The sequence below is a fragment of the Lepidochelys kempii genome, chromosome 2 (genome assembly GCF_965140265.1).
Source record: "Lepidochelys kempii isolate rLepKem1 chromosome 2, rLepKem1.hap2, whole genome shotgun sequence".
In the NCBI taxonomy this organism is placed as follows: Eukaryota; Metazoa; Chordata; order Testudines; family Cheloniidae; genus Lepidochelys; species Lepidochelys kempii.
The window spans coordinates 253127230-253144885 of record NC_133257.1 but is presented as its reverse complement, the minus strand read 5'-3'; the positions used below and the strand labels follow the sequence as shown (position 1 = coordinate 253144885).

General features: G+C 42.0%; 1 protein-coding gene across 6 annotated transcripts in view; it reads left to right on the top strand.

Annotated features, from left to right (window-relative positions):
• DPP6 (dipeptidyl peptidase like 6) overlaps positions 1–17656 on the top strand; it is an 816817-nt gene that overhangs the window by 302734 nt on the left and 496427 nt on the right. For 3 of the 6 annotated variants that reach the window (XM_073334585.1, XM_073334584.1, XM_073334586.1), the window contains exon 2: positions 864–950. The exons of the other annotated variants lie outside the window; for them this stretch is intronic. In XM_073334585.1, coding sequence (XP_073190686.1) covers positions 921–950 — 30 coding nt within the window. In that variant the 5' untranslated portion in view covers positions 864–920. The remainder of the gene's footprint in view (positions 1–863; positions 951–17656) is intronic. 6 annotated transcript variants of the gene reach the window in all.

The window sequence follows — 17656 nt, the reverse complement described above, 5'->3', positions numbered from 1 at the left end:
AACTGAGGTGGAGAGGAAGATGTTTTCAGTCTGAAAATAAAGAACAATCCTAAAACAGGTATTGTAGCTCTTGAAATAAAAAAAAAATAGACAAAGCACTGTAAAAGAAAGATTCCAGTCCTGCAAGACATTGAGCATCTCCTGCAAGGCATTGAACATCCTCAGTTTCTACTGAAATCAATGGGAACGGAGGGCACTTAACACCCAAAGAAACAAAAATGATTCTGGTGTAGTGGTAAAAGTTACTGTTTAGAAGTGTCACCATTTTATTCATATCTAATCGAGATGGTCAAAAAAGTGGGGTTTATTGTTGGAACATTTTGATTTTTTCCAGAAGGAATTCAAATACTGAAAACTTGGGCCAAAACCCAAAGTTTTTTGATTTGGAAATACTGCCACGGGGACTCTTTGGAATGGTCATTCAGGTGCTTCATGCCCCCATTCTCTTCTGTGAGCCAAGCTTCCTGGTCAGACTACATCTTCCATGGTGCACCACAGTCTCTCCTCTTGAAGATGCAAGGCAGTGCATCATGGGAGATCCTGTCCATTGTGCCTCATGGGAGATGTAGCCCCGCCCCTAGAGTAGAACGGGACATGAGGCAATTGAACTGTAGCTCCCATGGGGCACCACAGTGGCATTTCCAAATCTAAACTTTCTGGGTTTTGACTGAAATATTTTGGTATTTAGAATTTCATTTTTTCCAATGAAAAATCAAAATTGTTTGCAGAAGAGACACTTTTTGTGAAAAAAATTATTCAATCCAGTTAATTCAATCAATTAATCCAATTTTCTGTCAAAAAAAGTTTCATTGGGGAATGTTCAACTAGCCTTAGTAACTACTATTTGTATCTCTCATCTGCAGACTTTACTGACAAGAAAAAGTCTACACTACCCTTAAAGCTGCAGAGCCAATATAGCTATGGACGATGATGCTGCATTATATTATAACGTATGTAGAACACACAAAATTGTTGTCTGCATTTCTAGTTTGTTATTTTACTGATGGCAGAATTTTTATTACTGGCAGTGATTTCAGAGGCAGGTAGAGCATAGCCTGATTTGCAGATCTCAGACTGAGTTTGCAATGATGAGAAAAATCTTATTTTGACATGTAAGCTAAAGAAGTTTGATATGGAACTCGTTGAAGCCTGATCCAAAACCCATTGACCTTTATGGAAAGACTCATTGATTTCAGTAAGCTTGAGGTCAGGCCCTGGGGGATGGTATGAAACACCACAATGCTACTTTAACAGATTCACTTTTTAGAATACAACATAATTTAACAGATTAAACTGCACAACAAAGGTGGTCCTATTTTTAGACAGCAGTATAGACTCTACAGGGACTTTTGGAAGAATTTGTGCAAAGAAAATGAGACAGAACAAATGGAAAGTGTTTACTACAGAAGGTGGCAGGCAATCTCAATACTTTTTTTATTGGCATGCTAACTAATGAGCCTTCTAAAGAAAGAATGCTGTGTAAATCTGCTATTGCTATAAAAGATAATAAAGCAGTGAGAGCCATTGGGTCAGTCAAATTTCGTATCTTCTACATTATGCAAGAATTTGAATGCAGAAACACTGCAAAATTCTCAAAAAGAAAAGGAGTACTTGTGGCACCTTAGAGACTAACCAGTTTATTTGAGCATAAGCTTTCGTGAGCTACAGCTCACAGCTCATGAAAGCTTATGCTCAAATAAATTGGTTAGTCTCTAAGGTGCCACAAGTACTCCTTTTCTTTTTGCGAATACAGACTAACTCGGCTGTTACTCTGAAAACTGCAAAATTCTGTGTCAGATTAATAATAGATTCTGAAGAAGAACTGCAAGTACTTGGTAAATGCAATTTGAAATGCAGATTCCTCTGTACGTACGGAGGAGAGACATTAGAATTTCAAGTTGTGAAGCTTAAACTCTTGAGCTGTCCTGGGTCTTGCAGCAGTAATTTGTTTAAATCTGGTGCAGAAGGTGAATACTGAAAGGTAGAGGAGGCATCTGACATAGTCCTGACCCTCCTGAGTTCATGGATTCTTTGAAGGCCCAGGTAGTTAAACAGGAAAATATTAATGTTGAACAGACTTTAAAGGGTTCAGCTGAGTTGAGATAAGTGTTTGAAAGTGTGGATACTTTTCTGAAGCTTAGAATAATTATAACAATAATATGTTTTACTTGTGTAATTAGTTAGTATTTGTTCAGCATAGTCCAGATGGAAATTTCTATGTGGGTACTGAGAATTCTGTATTTTAGCATCTATGGTGCTTTTCACCCAAGCCTCTCAATGTGTTGTTTATGCATCATCTAAACCCCCACCGAACCCTTGTGAGATTGGGAAGGATTATTAATTATTTCCCCCCTTTCATAAATGGGGAAGCCGTGGTTAAGTACATTATCTAGGGTCACAAGGACAGTCTATGGCAGAACTAGGATTGTAAACCAAGTCTCTTAACTCCCAGAATATTAGATTGCACTGTTTCCTATCCCAATTATCCTGAGTCTCCTTCCACTATCATCCTAACATCCTCTTTCTCCTTATTGTGTATGTCTCGGACTGTCCTGGCTTCCTTCCGACATAATCTGCCCTGGCTCCTTCCATCTCTGCAACCAGCTCACTTACATATCTGGCCTTTCAGCCTCTCTGGGTGTGCTGAATTAAATTTTTGAACACATTAAATTTTTGAACAAAATGCACTGTGTGCCTGAGAGCTCTGAGACAATACCATGGAATAGTAAAGTTGTAACAAGAGTAATTAATGAGTAAAGAGTAGTTAATTGCCAGAAGCTGGGAATGGGTGACAGGGGATAGATCACTTGATGATCACCTGTTCTTTTCATTCCCTCTGGGGCATCTGGCATTGGCCACTGTCAGAAGACAGGATACTGGGCTAGATGGTCCTTTGATCTGACCCAGTACGGCCGTTCTTATGTTCTTAATGTACTTATTAATGGGAAAATACCACAGGGCCATGTTGTGATCAGTGGAATAGAACAAGAGTGTAATTCAGGGAGGAATTTGTTCCGCAAGATATATGGAAAAAATCTGTGAGCCCACAGAGCCTGATCCAGAGCTTGTTGAAGTAAATGGGACTCTTTCCACTGATGTCTGTGGACTTTGGATCTGGCCCACACCTGACTAACTGTGACTGTAAATAAGCCCTGTAGGGCAGAGGTTCCCAACCCTTTTATTGCTGTGTCCCCCTCAGGCAATTCATGTCCCTTGAACCGCCCCCCTCCCCCCCCCCAAGAACCAGTATTTTTGCATAGAACAAGAGGGTCTGCTCCACAGCATTGGGAGTCTGGCCACAAAGCTCTTTGTGGGTGTTTATTGGACAGCAACTCCCCTGGGTGGGGGTTTCAGTCCCCCGCACCACTCCGGGCACTCTGGGCCTGGGGACGCAGCTCCCTTCATTGCCACCTTTGGGCAGCAACAACCATTGCGTCCCTGGAAACCAACTGCTGGGCAGTCAAGGGCGGTGCTTTGGCCCTGTCAGGCTGCAGCTCCAGAGCCTCCACTGAGCAGGGCCAGCACTGCAGAGTTCAGCTGTGCCCTTCACCTAAGGTCCTGTGCAAGGGGTATCCCTGAGCATATCACTGGGACTGGAGAGGGTTGTGGGGGATGATCAGAGCAGGTTCATGCCTCAGGGGATGTCTGCACTGCAGCTGGGAGGTGTGATTCCCAGAGCAGGTAGACGACTTGCGTTAGCTCAGCTTGAGCTAGCACACTAAACAGAGCAGTGTGAACGTTGTGACACAGGTGGTAGCGTGGGTTAACCACCTGAGCTCAGACCCGGGGGGTTAGTGGCTGATCTGAGCCATGCGGCAAAGTCCACCTTGCTATTTTTAGCACGCTAGCTCAAGCAGAGCTAGTGCGAGTCTGTCTACTCGCTCTGGGAATCACATCTCCTAGCTGCAATGTAGACCATACCCTAGAGGCAAACTAAGTATTAGAGACACGAATGAAGGTCCTGAAAGACAGCAGCAGAAACTTGACTGGTAGAAGAAATAGTTAGCCAGTCAGTGCAGGAATGTCTGCACTACTGGACATTGCTAATGCATGGTGACAAACTTAAGTGGGAAACATTCTGAGGTGCATCATTCAGGCAGAAGATGCTCATATTTAGGAGATTATTGTTGTGATTGTGTGCTCCACTTGCAACAATATAAGAGATTCAGAGACCATACATGACCATCTTTGGGGGACTTGGCTGGCAAGCACATGTTAAACAAGACTGAAGAACATGGGGCAAAGAAAATTATGATTAAACTGAAAAAGAATAAATAGAATCAGAAACATTACCCAATAGTCATTGAAAACTGAACTTTTAACTGTAAGGATGTGGGGAAGAAAATATTATATATTGTTGTATTTGTGGACATATGCAAATCTTTGAGCAAAAAGGCCTGCAAACAAATCTCCAGCATTATAGTACATGAATGTAAAAAAGTAAATGACTGATGGGTGGAAGTTGGCTCAATTGAATTAGGAGTTGACCTACTAGAAAATGAGGCACCAGCAATAAAATAAACAATGTAGCATAATTACAGTTGTGACCTTCCGTAATTAACAAAATTACTGCTTAAGATCTTAGTTGATTTATTGTACATTTTGAGCTATTGTTTTTCTCCTTCCCCAGAAACAACAACATTCGTAGATTTAGAGAGAACTAGAGATGGAAAAGATAGTTTAGATCCTCTAGTCCATAGATCTGACTGGCATGCAGCCTTGTCCAGTACTTTGTCCAGTTGTGCTGTGAATATACTCATGTAGTGAAGGATTGTTTCTTGTGTCACTCTCACTGTGAGACTGTTCTGCAGCCTAATTGATCTTGCCCTTTATTAACATTTTTGCTTCTATTCAGCTTATATTTGTATTTGCTCAATTTCATCCCATTACTACTTTTTATACTTTCTTTTACCACTCAAACTCAGTATTATCCCTCCTTTAAATACCTCTGCATGATCACTTGGTTCCCCTTAATCATTGTTTTCCCAAGCTCTAGAACTGAGTAGGGTTAAATTCTGCTGTCCTTGTTCATGTAGAGAGAGAGTAGGTGTGGTAATATCTTCTATTCCAGTGGTTCTCAACCAGGGGTATGTGTACCCCTGGGGGTACACAGAGGTCTTGCAGGGGGTACATCAACTCATCTTGATATTTGCCTAGTTTTACAGCAGGCTACATAAAAAGCATACAAAGTCAGTACAAACTAAAATTTCATACAGACAATGACTTGTTTATACTGCTCTATATACTATACACTGAAATGTAAGTACAATATTTATATTCCTTTTGATTTATTTTATAATTATATTGTAAAAATGAGGAAGTCAGCAATTGTTCGGTAATAATGTGCTGTGACACTTTTTTGTATTTTTATGTCTGATGTTGTAAGCACATATTTTTTAAGTGAGGTGAAACTTGAGGTACGCAAGAGAAATCAGACTCCTGAAAAGGGATACACTAGTTTGGTGCAAATATGGATGATTTGCAGTTTTGCACCCAAACCATGCAAAACTCATTTAATTACTTGACTGTTTTGCCTGTAGTTCACTGTGACATTATGGGTTCATTGGAACCTCAAACTCAGAGAAACTCCTGTGTGCCATTGTAACAGTGGAAGTAATTCATAGACTAAAAGAGACTGGGTTTCAGCAAACCTCCTACCACACATATGGGGGTCACATGGAATCTTGAGAAGGCTGTTAACAACTGCAGTAACAGGGAGGAAAATAGAAACAGCTACTGTAGCTAATAGCTAACTGAGATCATACTTGTAGCCAATAAATGACTCACCGATACATGAAGAGGATACTTTCACACATCTATTGAGCTCCTGTTTTCTTGTCTCAGATCAGAAGTTTAAACAATTTTCAGAAATCTGCCATTAATGATATGGCTGATAAAAAGTCATTTAAAAATCACTCTTAAGGGGTTGTCGGAAGTAAAATTCAAGAGACTGACAGCTATACCAATAAATCAGCTGAAATAAAATCATTATATGTATTCTATAAGTATTCACACACAGATTAGATGGTATGTATATATAAAATGCACACACAAGACATATACAAGAAACCAACTGATATAACCGAGATGCAAACAGCCAAACTTATATAAGTAACAAACACATAACCAGCTGAAAAAATAACAGTTAATTTTAAAGATGAATTAAGTATACTCAAAGGGTTAGTACTCAAATATTAGTGAGTGGTAATTCCAGGGACTCTGAATAAAGAGATTCTGAACATACTGAGATATAGTTGAGAAAGAAAAAAAGTTAATGGCTGATCTTAATGGCTCAGATAATAGAACTGACTGTTAATATACCGAGAGATAGTATAGAGTGATCAGGATAAAACAAGAATAAGAAATACAAGTAAGAACACTGCCTTATGAAAGACCAGACAAGTAATAGAAAATAAATGCATTGAAGTTTCATGAAATTGATTGACTAATTTGAAACATTCTCTCAAAAGAGAATTTAACATTCATTGTAAATTGAAGATTTCCAGACACCTCATACTTAAAGGGAGAGTAAGTGACAAGGGGACTTACTTAGTATGAAGAAGTGATGTACTTAAGGCACCAGACTAGGTGTCAGGAGACCTGGGTTTATTCCCCAACTCTGCTACAGACTTCCAGTGTGACCTTTGGGGAGGAGGAGGGGGGAAAGACACTTACTCTGTGCCTCAGTGTCCTGTCTTTTCATTGCCTCTTTTGGGGATGACTTGCACCCCTGAGGGTGCAGAGAGGCAGTGATCCCTGAATCTTGAATGTGGAAGGCAAATCACAGTAGAGCCAGAAGCCAAATAAAATGTAAAAGACTTTGCTTGGAATTAAATATTTTACCCACATGAATAAAACATTGAACAGCTATATGGGGAAGTGTCCCTGATCTTTCTGACAGACCAAGTAATTTTTCTGCTAATCTCATGGCTGGTCCTCCAGAGCTGAGGGCTATCACCTGTCCTAAGGAACTCAGAAGGTAACATCGTGAATGATAATAGTATGATTTTTGAAGGAATTGCTACCTTTTACGCAAACACATCCCTCTGAGGTCTTAAGTCTCATTTTCAAATGCAGTCCTCCTTAGATAAGCTACTTCTGCCAAACTTCCAAACTCATTCAGAAGATTTAGTTGAACCTCTCTCCCTTGTGAGGAGGTGCTACACATATGCAAAGACTTCTGTAATAATACGTCCCCATGTCTAGATAGCCTCCCTCCCCCCTGATTGCTACAAAAATTAGGACTGTTACTACCTGCACAACTGGATGCACTACATAGGCATATTTCCCCTTCTTTTAATTTACTTAAAACTGGGACAGTAGCACATAGCTCTGTAGTGCTGAAGAAATCTAAAGACCTGTTGGTCTGATCTTCCTGCAGAGCAAGGTCTAAATTATCAGGTGTCCAATAATTCCCTCAGCTGGCCTGTTTAGAGCCAGGCCCCATTTTTTCCCCCTCTCAGACTCATAGTAGTCAAGATATACAACTCTGTTATGACAAATATAAAGGCAATTCTTTCTTGGAGCTGCTGGATACAGACATACCCTGTAGTTCTTGCTGGCACTCTGACTCCCAAACTAAGAGCTTGTCCGGCAACATGACAGCTTACAAGGCCTCCCTAAGTCCTGTCCTGGATTCAGCAATCATGGAATGAACTGTCAACTAGACCACAGGTTCCCAAACTGTGGTACATGTACTCCTGTGAGTATGCAAGACATCTCGGGGGAGGGGGTACGTGGGAGAAATTGTGTAAAGGTGGATTTTATTTATTAATTATTTTATTTATTGCACTTTCATAATAGGCTACTCAGACGAAGCTTTAAAACTGTGGAAATTTGGTACATCTTGAAATAAATTAACTACCACATTTTATACAACAATGAGAACACAGATACACAGAGACATTGACGTACAGAGCCCTCACCTCCAATCACTGTACAGCATGGGTTCAGTTGCCCAACAACTGTCCAGTCTAATTGAGCTCAGAATTTAGGGGACTTGGGAGTAGGTTTTTTTTGGGTGTATACCTCGCACTATAACTATATCTGTACCTAACAGTGAAATATGGACAGATGGCTAAAGACAGGTAGTGTTAAGTAGAACACTCAAAGTGTCAGTGATGAGAAAGAGAAGGGTACATGGCCAGCTTGTAGATCTGTAAGGTGGTACTCAATAAGAAAATTTTGGGAACCTTGAACTAGACTGTAGGTCCTAATAGCAAAATGTATCTCTGTGCAGAGATTGAGGGTTACAGTTCAGGCCTATGTCTATTTAATATCAATGTGATGGACTTTCCCAAGCTGTCAATAAGGCACCCTACCATTATTTAATCATAATATTAGAGTAGAGGTGCACAGACAGTTTCAAAGAGACAAGCTAGCTAGTAATTAGTCTTTTTAATCATTGTATATTAAATAGATTATTTTTACAAGCATCTCAAAAGGAATGTAAACATAAAGGGATAAAATTGGCCTATAATAGTTTTGATTTTGTCTTTAAAAAAATCCATAGCTTTTCAGAGGACTCAGCAGAGGTTACCTTCTCTTTTCTCCCTCCACTATTCATTGCATTCAGAATGGAATTAATGATTTTCTTAAAGGCCTATTCCCTACTGAAATGAATTTAGAAAAATCATCTGCCCTGACAAAATAGGCAGAATTTCTCTAAAATAAGCCTTGTATTTTTTCCTGACTGATGAACTGAACCTTGAACTTGGATGTCCTGCACAAGTGCTTCAGCTTGAAAGATAGTTTTCATCTTCAGAAATTTCAGTATGAGCTTTCCAGCTGTGCAAGCAAGGACTTTTTATGCATGTGCATAGCACCACAGATACATGACTATTTGTCCCATATGGGCTTTATTATAGTCTTGAACTCACTGAATGTGATTGGTAACTATAGTTGAAGAGGGATGAGGTTTTGATGGAGACAACAGGGGAAAAGAGAAGAAAAAAAAAGGTGGCTTATATATAATATGCCATATTGTTATCTCTTCCTCTAAGCAGTGGAGAAGATTGTGGTATCTCAGATACCTGTGTGGTGACTGGTAGTAGAAGCTGACTTTTTAGTGGTGACTACTGGGCGTTTATTTGACCAGCCACTCACATTTTCTCACATTCAAATCTCTGACTAACATCTACCTGTACAGTAGCTTGTAGAGGCTTCAGTCCAAAAGGAAATTTGTTCAGCAACTTATAAGTAAGGCTAAGATTTAGTCACGGGTATTTTTAGTAAAAAAGTCATGGACAGATCATGGGCAATAAACAAACATTAATGGCTTGTGACCTGTCCATGACTTTTACTATATAAATACCCCTGATCAAAACTTAACAGCTCCTGGAGCCCTGGGGTGCTGCTGCTCTGGGAGACCCCAGGACATCACTGCTCTGGGGGCCCCCCAAGGGCCGACTAGCCTCTGCACTGGCCATGGGGACTGACTGCCCCCTGCCACCCGCTGCTCTGAGGTCTTGGGGAGCATTGGTCAGGCGATCCCCGGGACTGCTGCTCAGGGGCTGCCCTGGAGCCAGCCATAGTGGCCACTGCTCAGAGGCCACTCCCGGGACCACTGCTTGGGCGCCCCCCCCAGGGCCAGCTGCCTGGGCTGCCCGAGCAGTAGCCAGTGCAGGCTGGTTCCGGGGGAACACCTGAGCGGCTGGCCCCAGGGCCGCTCCAGCAGCTGCCAGGGTGGCTGGCCATTGGGCACCCAGCAGCTGGCCCCGGGGTCAGCTGCACCAGCCACTGCAGCTGCGAAAGTCTTGGAGATTGTGGAAAGTCATGGAATCTGTGACCTCCATGACAGAATTGCAGCCTTAGTTATAAGGCCTAGAAAATGAGCTTATCATGAAAGTGCACAGCTGTGATGATAACATCACACTGCTGGACTCTGAACTGTATGGAACATAGTGTTTTTCCATTTAGCCATTTACTGTGCGCTGTTGTTTTGCTATCCTTACCTATATTGGTTCCCATTCTGTGAAGCTGGGAGTAGAACTATACGAATCTGTCATAATGAAACGCAGAGATCTGCCTCCTTTTTGGTTTTGCAACCAGACCCAAATGGGGCCCAGTTTCACCAGAGCCACTTCTGAAAAGTTCATCTGAAACTAGGCTCCTCCTGTGCTACACAATGTCCCTCCCTTCCATTGGACACCATGGGCACATTGGACCAGTGACTTGCCCAAGGTCATCAGGACATTTGTGGCAGAGTCAGGAATTGAGCCCCATCTCCTGATTTTCACAAGACCATCCATCCTCTTTCTATTTGTTATCTCTCTTGCTCCCAAACATCTCTTGCTTCCAGCCTTTCCTTTACAGGTCTCCTAGTTTTCTCAGGCCAAAAGCATACATTTGAGAAGCACTCCATAGACCTCTGCTGTTGGTTCCTTACTACCCTTTCCTCTTCTTCCATGATTCAACTTACTTTCAACATGGGAACAGCCATTAGAGATGAAAGGATGAAATGAAACATGAAACTCCAACTTTCTGGCTCCATATGGAGATTGTGAACCTTCTGTAAAAATAAAAGGAGTACTTGTGGCACCTTAGAGACTAACCAATTTATTTGAGCATGAGCTTTCATGAGCTACAGCTCACTTCATAGCTCGCGAAAGCTTATGCACAAATAAATTGGTTAATCTCTAAGGTGCCACAAGTACTCCTTTTCTTTTTGCGAATACAGACTAACACGGCTGTTACTCTGAATTCTGTAAAAATGTGGCATATGTCTGGAAAGTGTACTATTCCCTTTATCCCGTGTTACTTTTCATCCATTTGTATGGATAATCTACAACACTTCGGTCAAAATATTCCATTCAGTGCAGAGAACAGACACTTGACATTCAGGTAAGATTAAACAGTAAAGATCTCCAGGTCACACTTGACAACAGGGAGATAAAAGTTTCCTGGCTGCTATTCCCATGCTCAGTGCATGCACCCTCACAAGACTGGGTACAATCTGATCACTCTCCATTGTGAGGCAGAAGAAGAATTCTGGCAAATGTAAATTGGTTATATGAGAGACATGATGGCAAGAAAAGAAGGAGAACTCTAATTTGAGCAACACACAACAGTACTATCTGCCTCTGCTCCAGCTTTCCTAGCACTGGGCTACATTGTTCCTCGCATTCACATGGGTGCACAGGGAGGGTTGAAAGAGTCTTTCCCCTACCTCTATATTCTGAGCTCCTTTCTCAAGGTATCAGGGAGAATTGCAGACCCTGCTTTTGATGGAGTGCAGGGACTGCTCTCTACATGTGCAGTTTACCCATTTCCCTTGCATTGCAGGGAGCACAGAGAGAGGTTGCACCTCTGTAGCCACAATCTTTCTCCCATCTGTATCTGGGGTGGCGCAGCTTTGTACCATAACCTTGTCAGCGCTCTGCCTTCATGGCACTCTCAAGCCCTTTGCAATTTAAATACATAGCAAACTGCATTTAATAAGTAATACAGAAACAATCAGTTCTCTAACCCAGCCCAAGCTAAGGGGGACCAAACAAGACCAAAAATGGGCTTAGAAGTTGCCCTCTGTGGTTTTGAATGCACTTGTGGCATTTATTTTAAAGGGCTGAAAAGCATTTCAAGTTCCAAACCAAGATGATCATTATGATTTTATGTGATATTTTTCTGTAAAAGTTACAAGGATCCTCATTTGCCCTTCAATGATCTTAGCTGGCAGAACAACAAATCTACTTTTTATGCTTTTTCAGGCCTTGTTCAACTGATGACAATGAATGGGGTGAAATTATGTACTTCCTCTTTTTGGTGGTGGTTTTTAGCAGTTCATACAATTTCTTGACTTGTAGCAGGGTTGCTCTACCAGAAACTGAGGCAATTTGCCAAAGGCTAATGATCCAGTTTTATGATTTAGTTTCCTTAGCCAGATCCTGAGCTTTAAAGGAACTAATAAATTATTACATCACTAATCTCTAAAATGCTTGCAAAGCCTCCCATCTAACCGCATCAGGACTTTAAGCCCGATATTCTTTTGTTCATGTTTCTGTTCCATTTTGTTTGGAATCAATACATTAATGTAAGTACTGAACAACTACTGGATTATATGACCCAGATAATTTTGCACAGCTTGCTACCACAAGGATTTATAAACAGAACAATATGATGGAGAGGCATATAGGAAACTGCAGGTTTCATTAGAGGAGAATGCTGGGGCTATGATCTGCCATTAAGCTTGATGCTCAATCAAAATGTTTTTAAGTGGGAATGGAGCCTAACGTTCTGGAGACCGCTGGTCTTTTTCTGCTGCTCCAAGCAGACTCGGACACTAAGCTCTCAATTTTCAAAAGTGACGAGTGATTTTGGGTGCCTCAATTTTTAGGTCCGCAACTTGAGAGTGGAAAGGAGCCTAAGCCATTTTTATAATGTGCCCTTCTCTCTCTACACCCCTTCCTCTAAGCACCAGCAGTCATGATTGGGCTTACCAGAGAACCTTTCAACGCCTTATAGGATGCTGAATGTGATTATAAAACATTGCATTTATATAGCATTATTCCATCAGAGGATCTTGAAAAAAATGAAGGAAGTTTAGTCTCCCAGTGCTTCTATACGAAGGTATGTTATTCTACAGGTGAGGAAACAGGCATGGAGATGTTGAGTGGTTGAGTCAATGATACATGAAGTTGGTGGGAACTGCAGGTGTTGGGCAGCTGTGAAAATCAGCCCCCTTTTAGGGAAACTAAAGTTGGCTGTAGGAGCAAAACTTTAGATCCCCTCGTTGTTTTCTGAAATGCAGTGGTGTGAAACCCACCGTTTGCAAACCAGCACTCTTCACACAGAAAAAAAATCCTTTCCTTTTTAACAAAACAGCCTCAGTTGGGGTTTGTGGCCCTCGCCTATCTAAATTGTTGTATTAGCATAGGAATTGCCAAATTGGAATGCCATAAACTAATGTTCTATTGGGTCCAATGTTGTTTCTAACAGTGACTCACACGATGTGTTTCAGGGGATTAAGTGCTTTAGGGGAGGAAGAAGGCGCTCCCTAACTAAGTTTCCATCCACTAACTTGATCATTGGGTCACCGCTATCAAAAATCTAGTAATAGACAGAGCCCACCAACACTTCTGCTTCTCTAGTAAACAGCACAAAGAAATATATTTCCCTGGGGAACTTCAGTATCTTACATCCACTTCTATGCACAGGTATCCTCCCTCCTCTTCTGAGCACATCCATGCACATACACCCAACTCTTGTCCTCTAAATGCAAGCAGTCCAGAAGATTCCACCAAGCTGAAAACTTGCTAGGGTATGTCTACACTGCAGTTAGACGCCTGCAGCTGGCCAGTGCCAGCTGACTCGGGCTCATGGAGCTCCGGCTGTGCAGTTGTTTAATTGTGGTGTAGACATTCCAGCTCTGGCTGCAGCCTGAACTCTGGGACCCTCCCACGGTACGTCTAAATGGCAAGCAGAAATGGGCAGCAGCAAGTCTCAGAGCCTGGGTCTGCAGACTTGGGCTCACGCTGTGGCGCAAAAAATTGCTGTGTCGACATTCGGGCTTGGGCTCTGAAGCCCAGGAATGTGGGTGGGAAATGACGACATAGCTATTGTAGCATCGTGGCGCAAGCCTGAATCTGTAGACCTGGACTCTGAGGCAACGTGTCCACTTCACACATGCAGTGGCATGTAAGGTGTGTGTAGCTAAGTGCTGCCGTGAAAAGCATGCTTAGTCCACACTGTGGTGTGTGGCTACATGTCAACGAAAGGCTCTGACGGGGTGGGGGCAGCACGGAAAGAGTCCAGCAGCAAGATGCTACTCTGCTAAAACTAGCAGGGTGGATGTCGGGGAGGCACGTCTTTGATGTGTAGAGAGCTGTGTAGGGTGCATACCCACAAGGTACAGGTGTACCTTAATTCTACTCACCTGCGCCGTGCCTCACTGTCTACACTGCTATTTACACCCTTGCTAGTGGGGACGAGTAGTGTTTGTACTCCACACATCGCCGAAAGGAGTGTGCAGTGTTGACGTACCTTCAGTGAAAAAGCTAACATTTTTAGAAGGATGGGAGGAGGAACTCAAAGGGTTAGCATCCAAACCAGTTAAGGCCTGGGGTCATATTTCATTATATCCCTATTCTTACCTCCCACTCCGGTCTAGGCAGTAACATACATCTAGCAGAGTATAGGTGGTTATGGTAATAGAGGAAGTAGTGTTTTACCTCTAAATAGTCATCTCAGAATGATCCAGCTCAGTAATGACCAATAGTTGTTAGTGTTAGATGGCTGTGACATGGGTTGGTTGTATCGCTAATGGGATGATGGCCCCCATCGCACAAAACACTGTCTGAATTAGCAGCCTCCTTGGAAGTTTCAGCCAAAAAAACAAAGCCCCAATAAACATTGATAGTGACTGGGCTTGTATCTCACCTATACAGTTTGTTACTCAAGTTTGGATGGAGGGATGGAATAGGGGACACTTGTACTACTGCTGCCTGGGGATAAAGATGACTGCGTTCTCCAAGTCTGGCATTTTTCAAAATCACTCTATTTACTTATTTACAAAAAAAAACAAAAACCCACTCTAGAATTGTGTTTTTAGAATTGAACACTTGGTTAACTAAACCGCAAGGTTAATTTTCCTCATTTAAAAAAAAAAAGTAGTTTGCTGTATATTCTCTTAAAATCTGCCCTGTTGATACTTATTTACTGCAGCTGTGCTTGCTGTGGTAGAGGGCTAGTTTACTGCTAAGTAGCCTCAAAATCGCTCAAAGCTTAAGCAGCTGTGAACTGCGATGTAAAGAATTTCATGGCTTGAAGCCCATAAACATTCATAGCAGACTTTGCCGACAAAGGACATACATACAAAAGCAGAAAACGGCAAGGCATCACATCGGGTGCAAAATGTTCCACCACCAATTAAAGGCGTACGACAAGAGATATTAAACACCTACCGTAAAAACGCTTTACAAATAACAAAAAAGAGTTCAGAAAGAGACTTGAGAATTCCTAGGTAGAACAACCAAAATGTTTTTGTTAAAAACAAAATGTTACCAGATGTGAGACCTAGAACTGCTGTATGCATGGAAAATCAGTCTGAGAACTGTAAGGCCAAATTCAAACCTGGTGTAAGTGGGTGTGACTTCACTGATATCAGAGGAGTGGGACATTCTTGCATGGTGGATGAATTTGGTCTATTCCATATTATGCGTTCAGACCTCGTATAAATGTTTGTTGTTCCACTGAGCTCAGTTGAGCTACTCTGATTTACACCAGCTGGTCCTAAAAGTGACTAATAATTTGGGGACCCTCAGTTTTTGTAGGCCCAACTTTAAATACCTGAAGGGGGCCTGAGGTTGAGAGGGCAGGTGCTCAGCACTTTCTTACTGTCTTATCAGCACCTCTCAATCCTCTCTGTGGTAAGGAAGTGTTGTTATCCCTGTTCCACAGCAGGGATGCTGAGGCTCAAAAAGACTAAGAAACGTAACCAAGATCACACCAGAAGCCTGTGACAGAGCAGGGAATTGAACTCAGATCTCTGGTTAGCGCCTCACCACTGGACAGTCCTACATTTTAGATAGCCTTAGGGGGTCTCAAGTTGGACACCCAACACTTGAGGCATCCCAAATCTCCGGTAACTCTTGAAAATGTAGGAAAACATTCCTCCTTTACCAGTTTTAATCCAAACATACAGTTTTTCAGTGGCCAGTATGTTCTGAAATATTTTTAACAATGATATGATGGGGAAGTGTTGCCTTTTGTTGGCATGTGCCTACTGTCCAGAGGATAAAGGTACAGCCTGTCACAGTTTAGGGCAACTGCACCTGTGGTTCCCTTCAGCGTTCAACGGGCTCCCACTCTTGGCTTCCACCTCCCCAGTCGTTGCCTTGATGGGTGGAGACCTGCATCTCACTGCCTTCTGAGCCGGGTATGTCCAGCCTGAATGGTCCTAGGCCTTCACTATGTATTCTCCACCAAGATAGTCTGCCTAAACAGACCTGCTTGCTTTCTCTTCAGAGACTGGCAATAAGTGTCAGGGCTATAGAGAGTTACGTTATCACACAGCTCTTTCTATGCAAGCCTATTTTTTCCTTAAGGTAAAAAGCATTACAGAGAAAACAATAAAAGAACCTGAACACATGCTAACTTCTAAGCTTACTAGAGTTCATCCCAACTCTAATATGGGCGTTGTCAGGAAAAGTCTTTCAAAACCTCACCCTTGCTGGTCTCCTTTTGGACCAGAGGTGCTGTTTGCTGGATCAGGAAGAAGGCCCTGTGTTAGTTTAAACTGAGGCTATTTATTCAAAAGTCTCTTCTTTGTTTCTTGGTCTCTGGAGAATCCTGTTAGAGCTAGTATATGCGTATCTCTCCAGTGGAGATGGCTTCAAAGGCTGATGGTGAGGAAGTTAATTAGCATCCCTCTCCTCCATACTAGAGAAGGTGCATACAATGCCACAGCACATATACCACTGCATTTTTAATACAATGTACCCCACAGGTATTAAGCCTAATTTAATAAGTTTTAATTTAATTTTGAAAGTTTATCTTAATTCCATAAGGTTTACTCAGGGCATTACAAGATAATTTCAGTCTGTCACACAGCCCATTTGGTTGTTATGCTGTTCTGCCTGAGAGACTGGCGGAGGTTGAAAATTGCTGGTCTCATTACCAAACTGATTTGGGAAATTATGGACATAGCTGAATGCATGTCAGGCTCACAAAAAGTACTAGGGAAGAGAACAGGAGTACTTGTGGCACCTTTGAGACTAACAAATTTATTAGAGCATAAGCTTTCATGAGCTACAGCTCACTTCATCGGATGCATGCAAGTACTAAGGTGCCACAAGTACTCCTGTTCTTTTTGCGGATACAGACTAACATGGCTGCTACTCTGAAAAAATTACTAGGGTTTTCAACATGTGTGAAATACCAGGAAGATTAGAGAGATTAGGTAGGTAAAACTTTTGAAAAATTGGTTTGTAAATACGTCACTTATCAGCTGGTAAATGTAATTGGCATAGGGGAAAAAGGTTGAATATCAGTAAAGGGGAAGTTTTAGAGATGAGATTGTAATGGAAGGGTCAGAAAGTTACAGTCCTGTGGCCCTTCCTTGCGTGAATAAGGACTGGATTCTTTCTTTGACCAACTATGTGTAAATAGAAGACGACTTATGTTCCACACATTCACATGGCTTATAAAAATCAGAGTAATAATACTAATTTCCAAGATATATTTAGCTGGTGTACTCATTCTGGACTCCTAATTTTTCTTCGGTCATTAATGCCCCAGTTTTGTAATGGTCAAACAGAGCTTAAAAACAACAAGAAAAATACCTCAGGATAGAACAGGGTTTATTTATTTGTTGAAGTTCATGGGTCAGCTGCTTGGTTACTTCTGGCCTCTTTATGTCACCTGAGGGACTAGAAAATAGCCTGCTCTGGACAGGATTCCTATGGCATGCGGGAGCTTTGAACTTGTTACAGGGCCAGTATAGCTGATGCCTGATGTTGGGGGTCACTAAAGCTCAATGTACTCTGGCTGTGGTTAGCTGGCAGATGGTCCCTTATTGACCATTGTCAGATAATGGAAGTTAGAGTAGCCCCTAAGCCACTGCTTGGGGCAGAACATAGCTGGCCTGAGAAGCCAGGGTTTATAACCAGCTCCCTGGCAGGCCCCTCTGTGCAGCTGAATGTCTGGGCCAATGTGTAAAGTA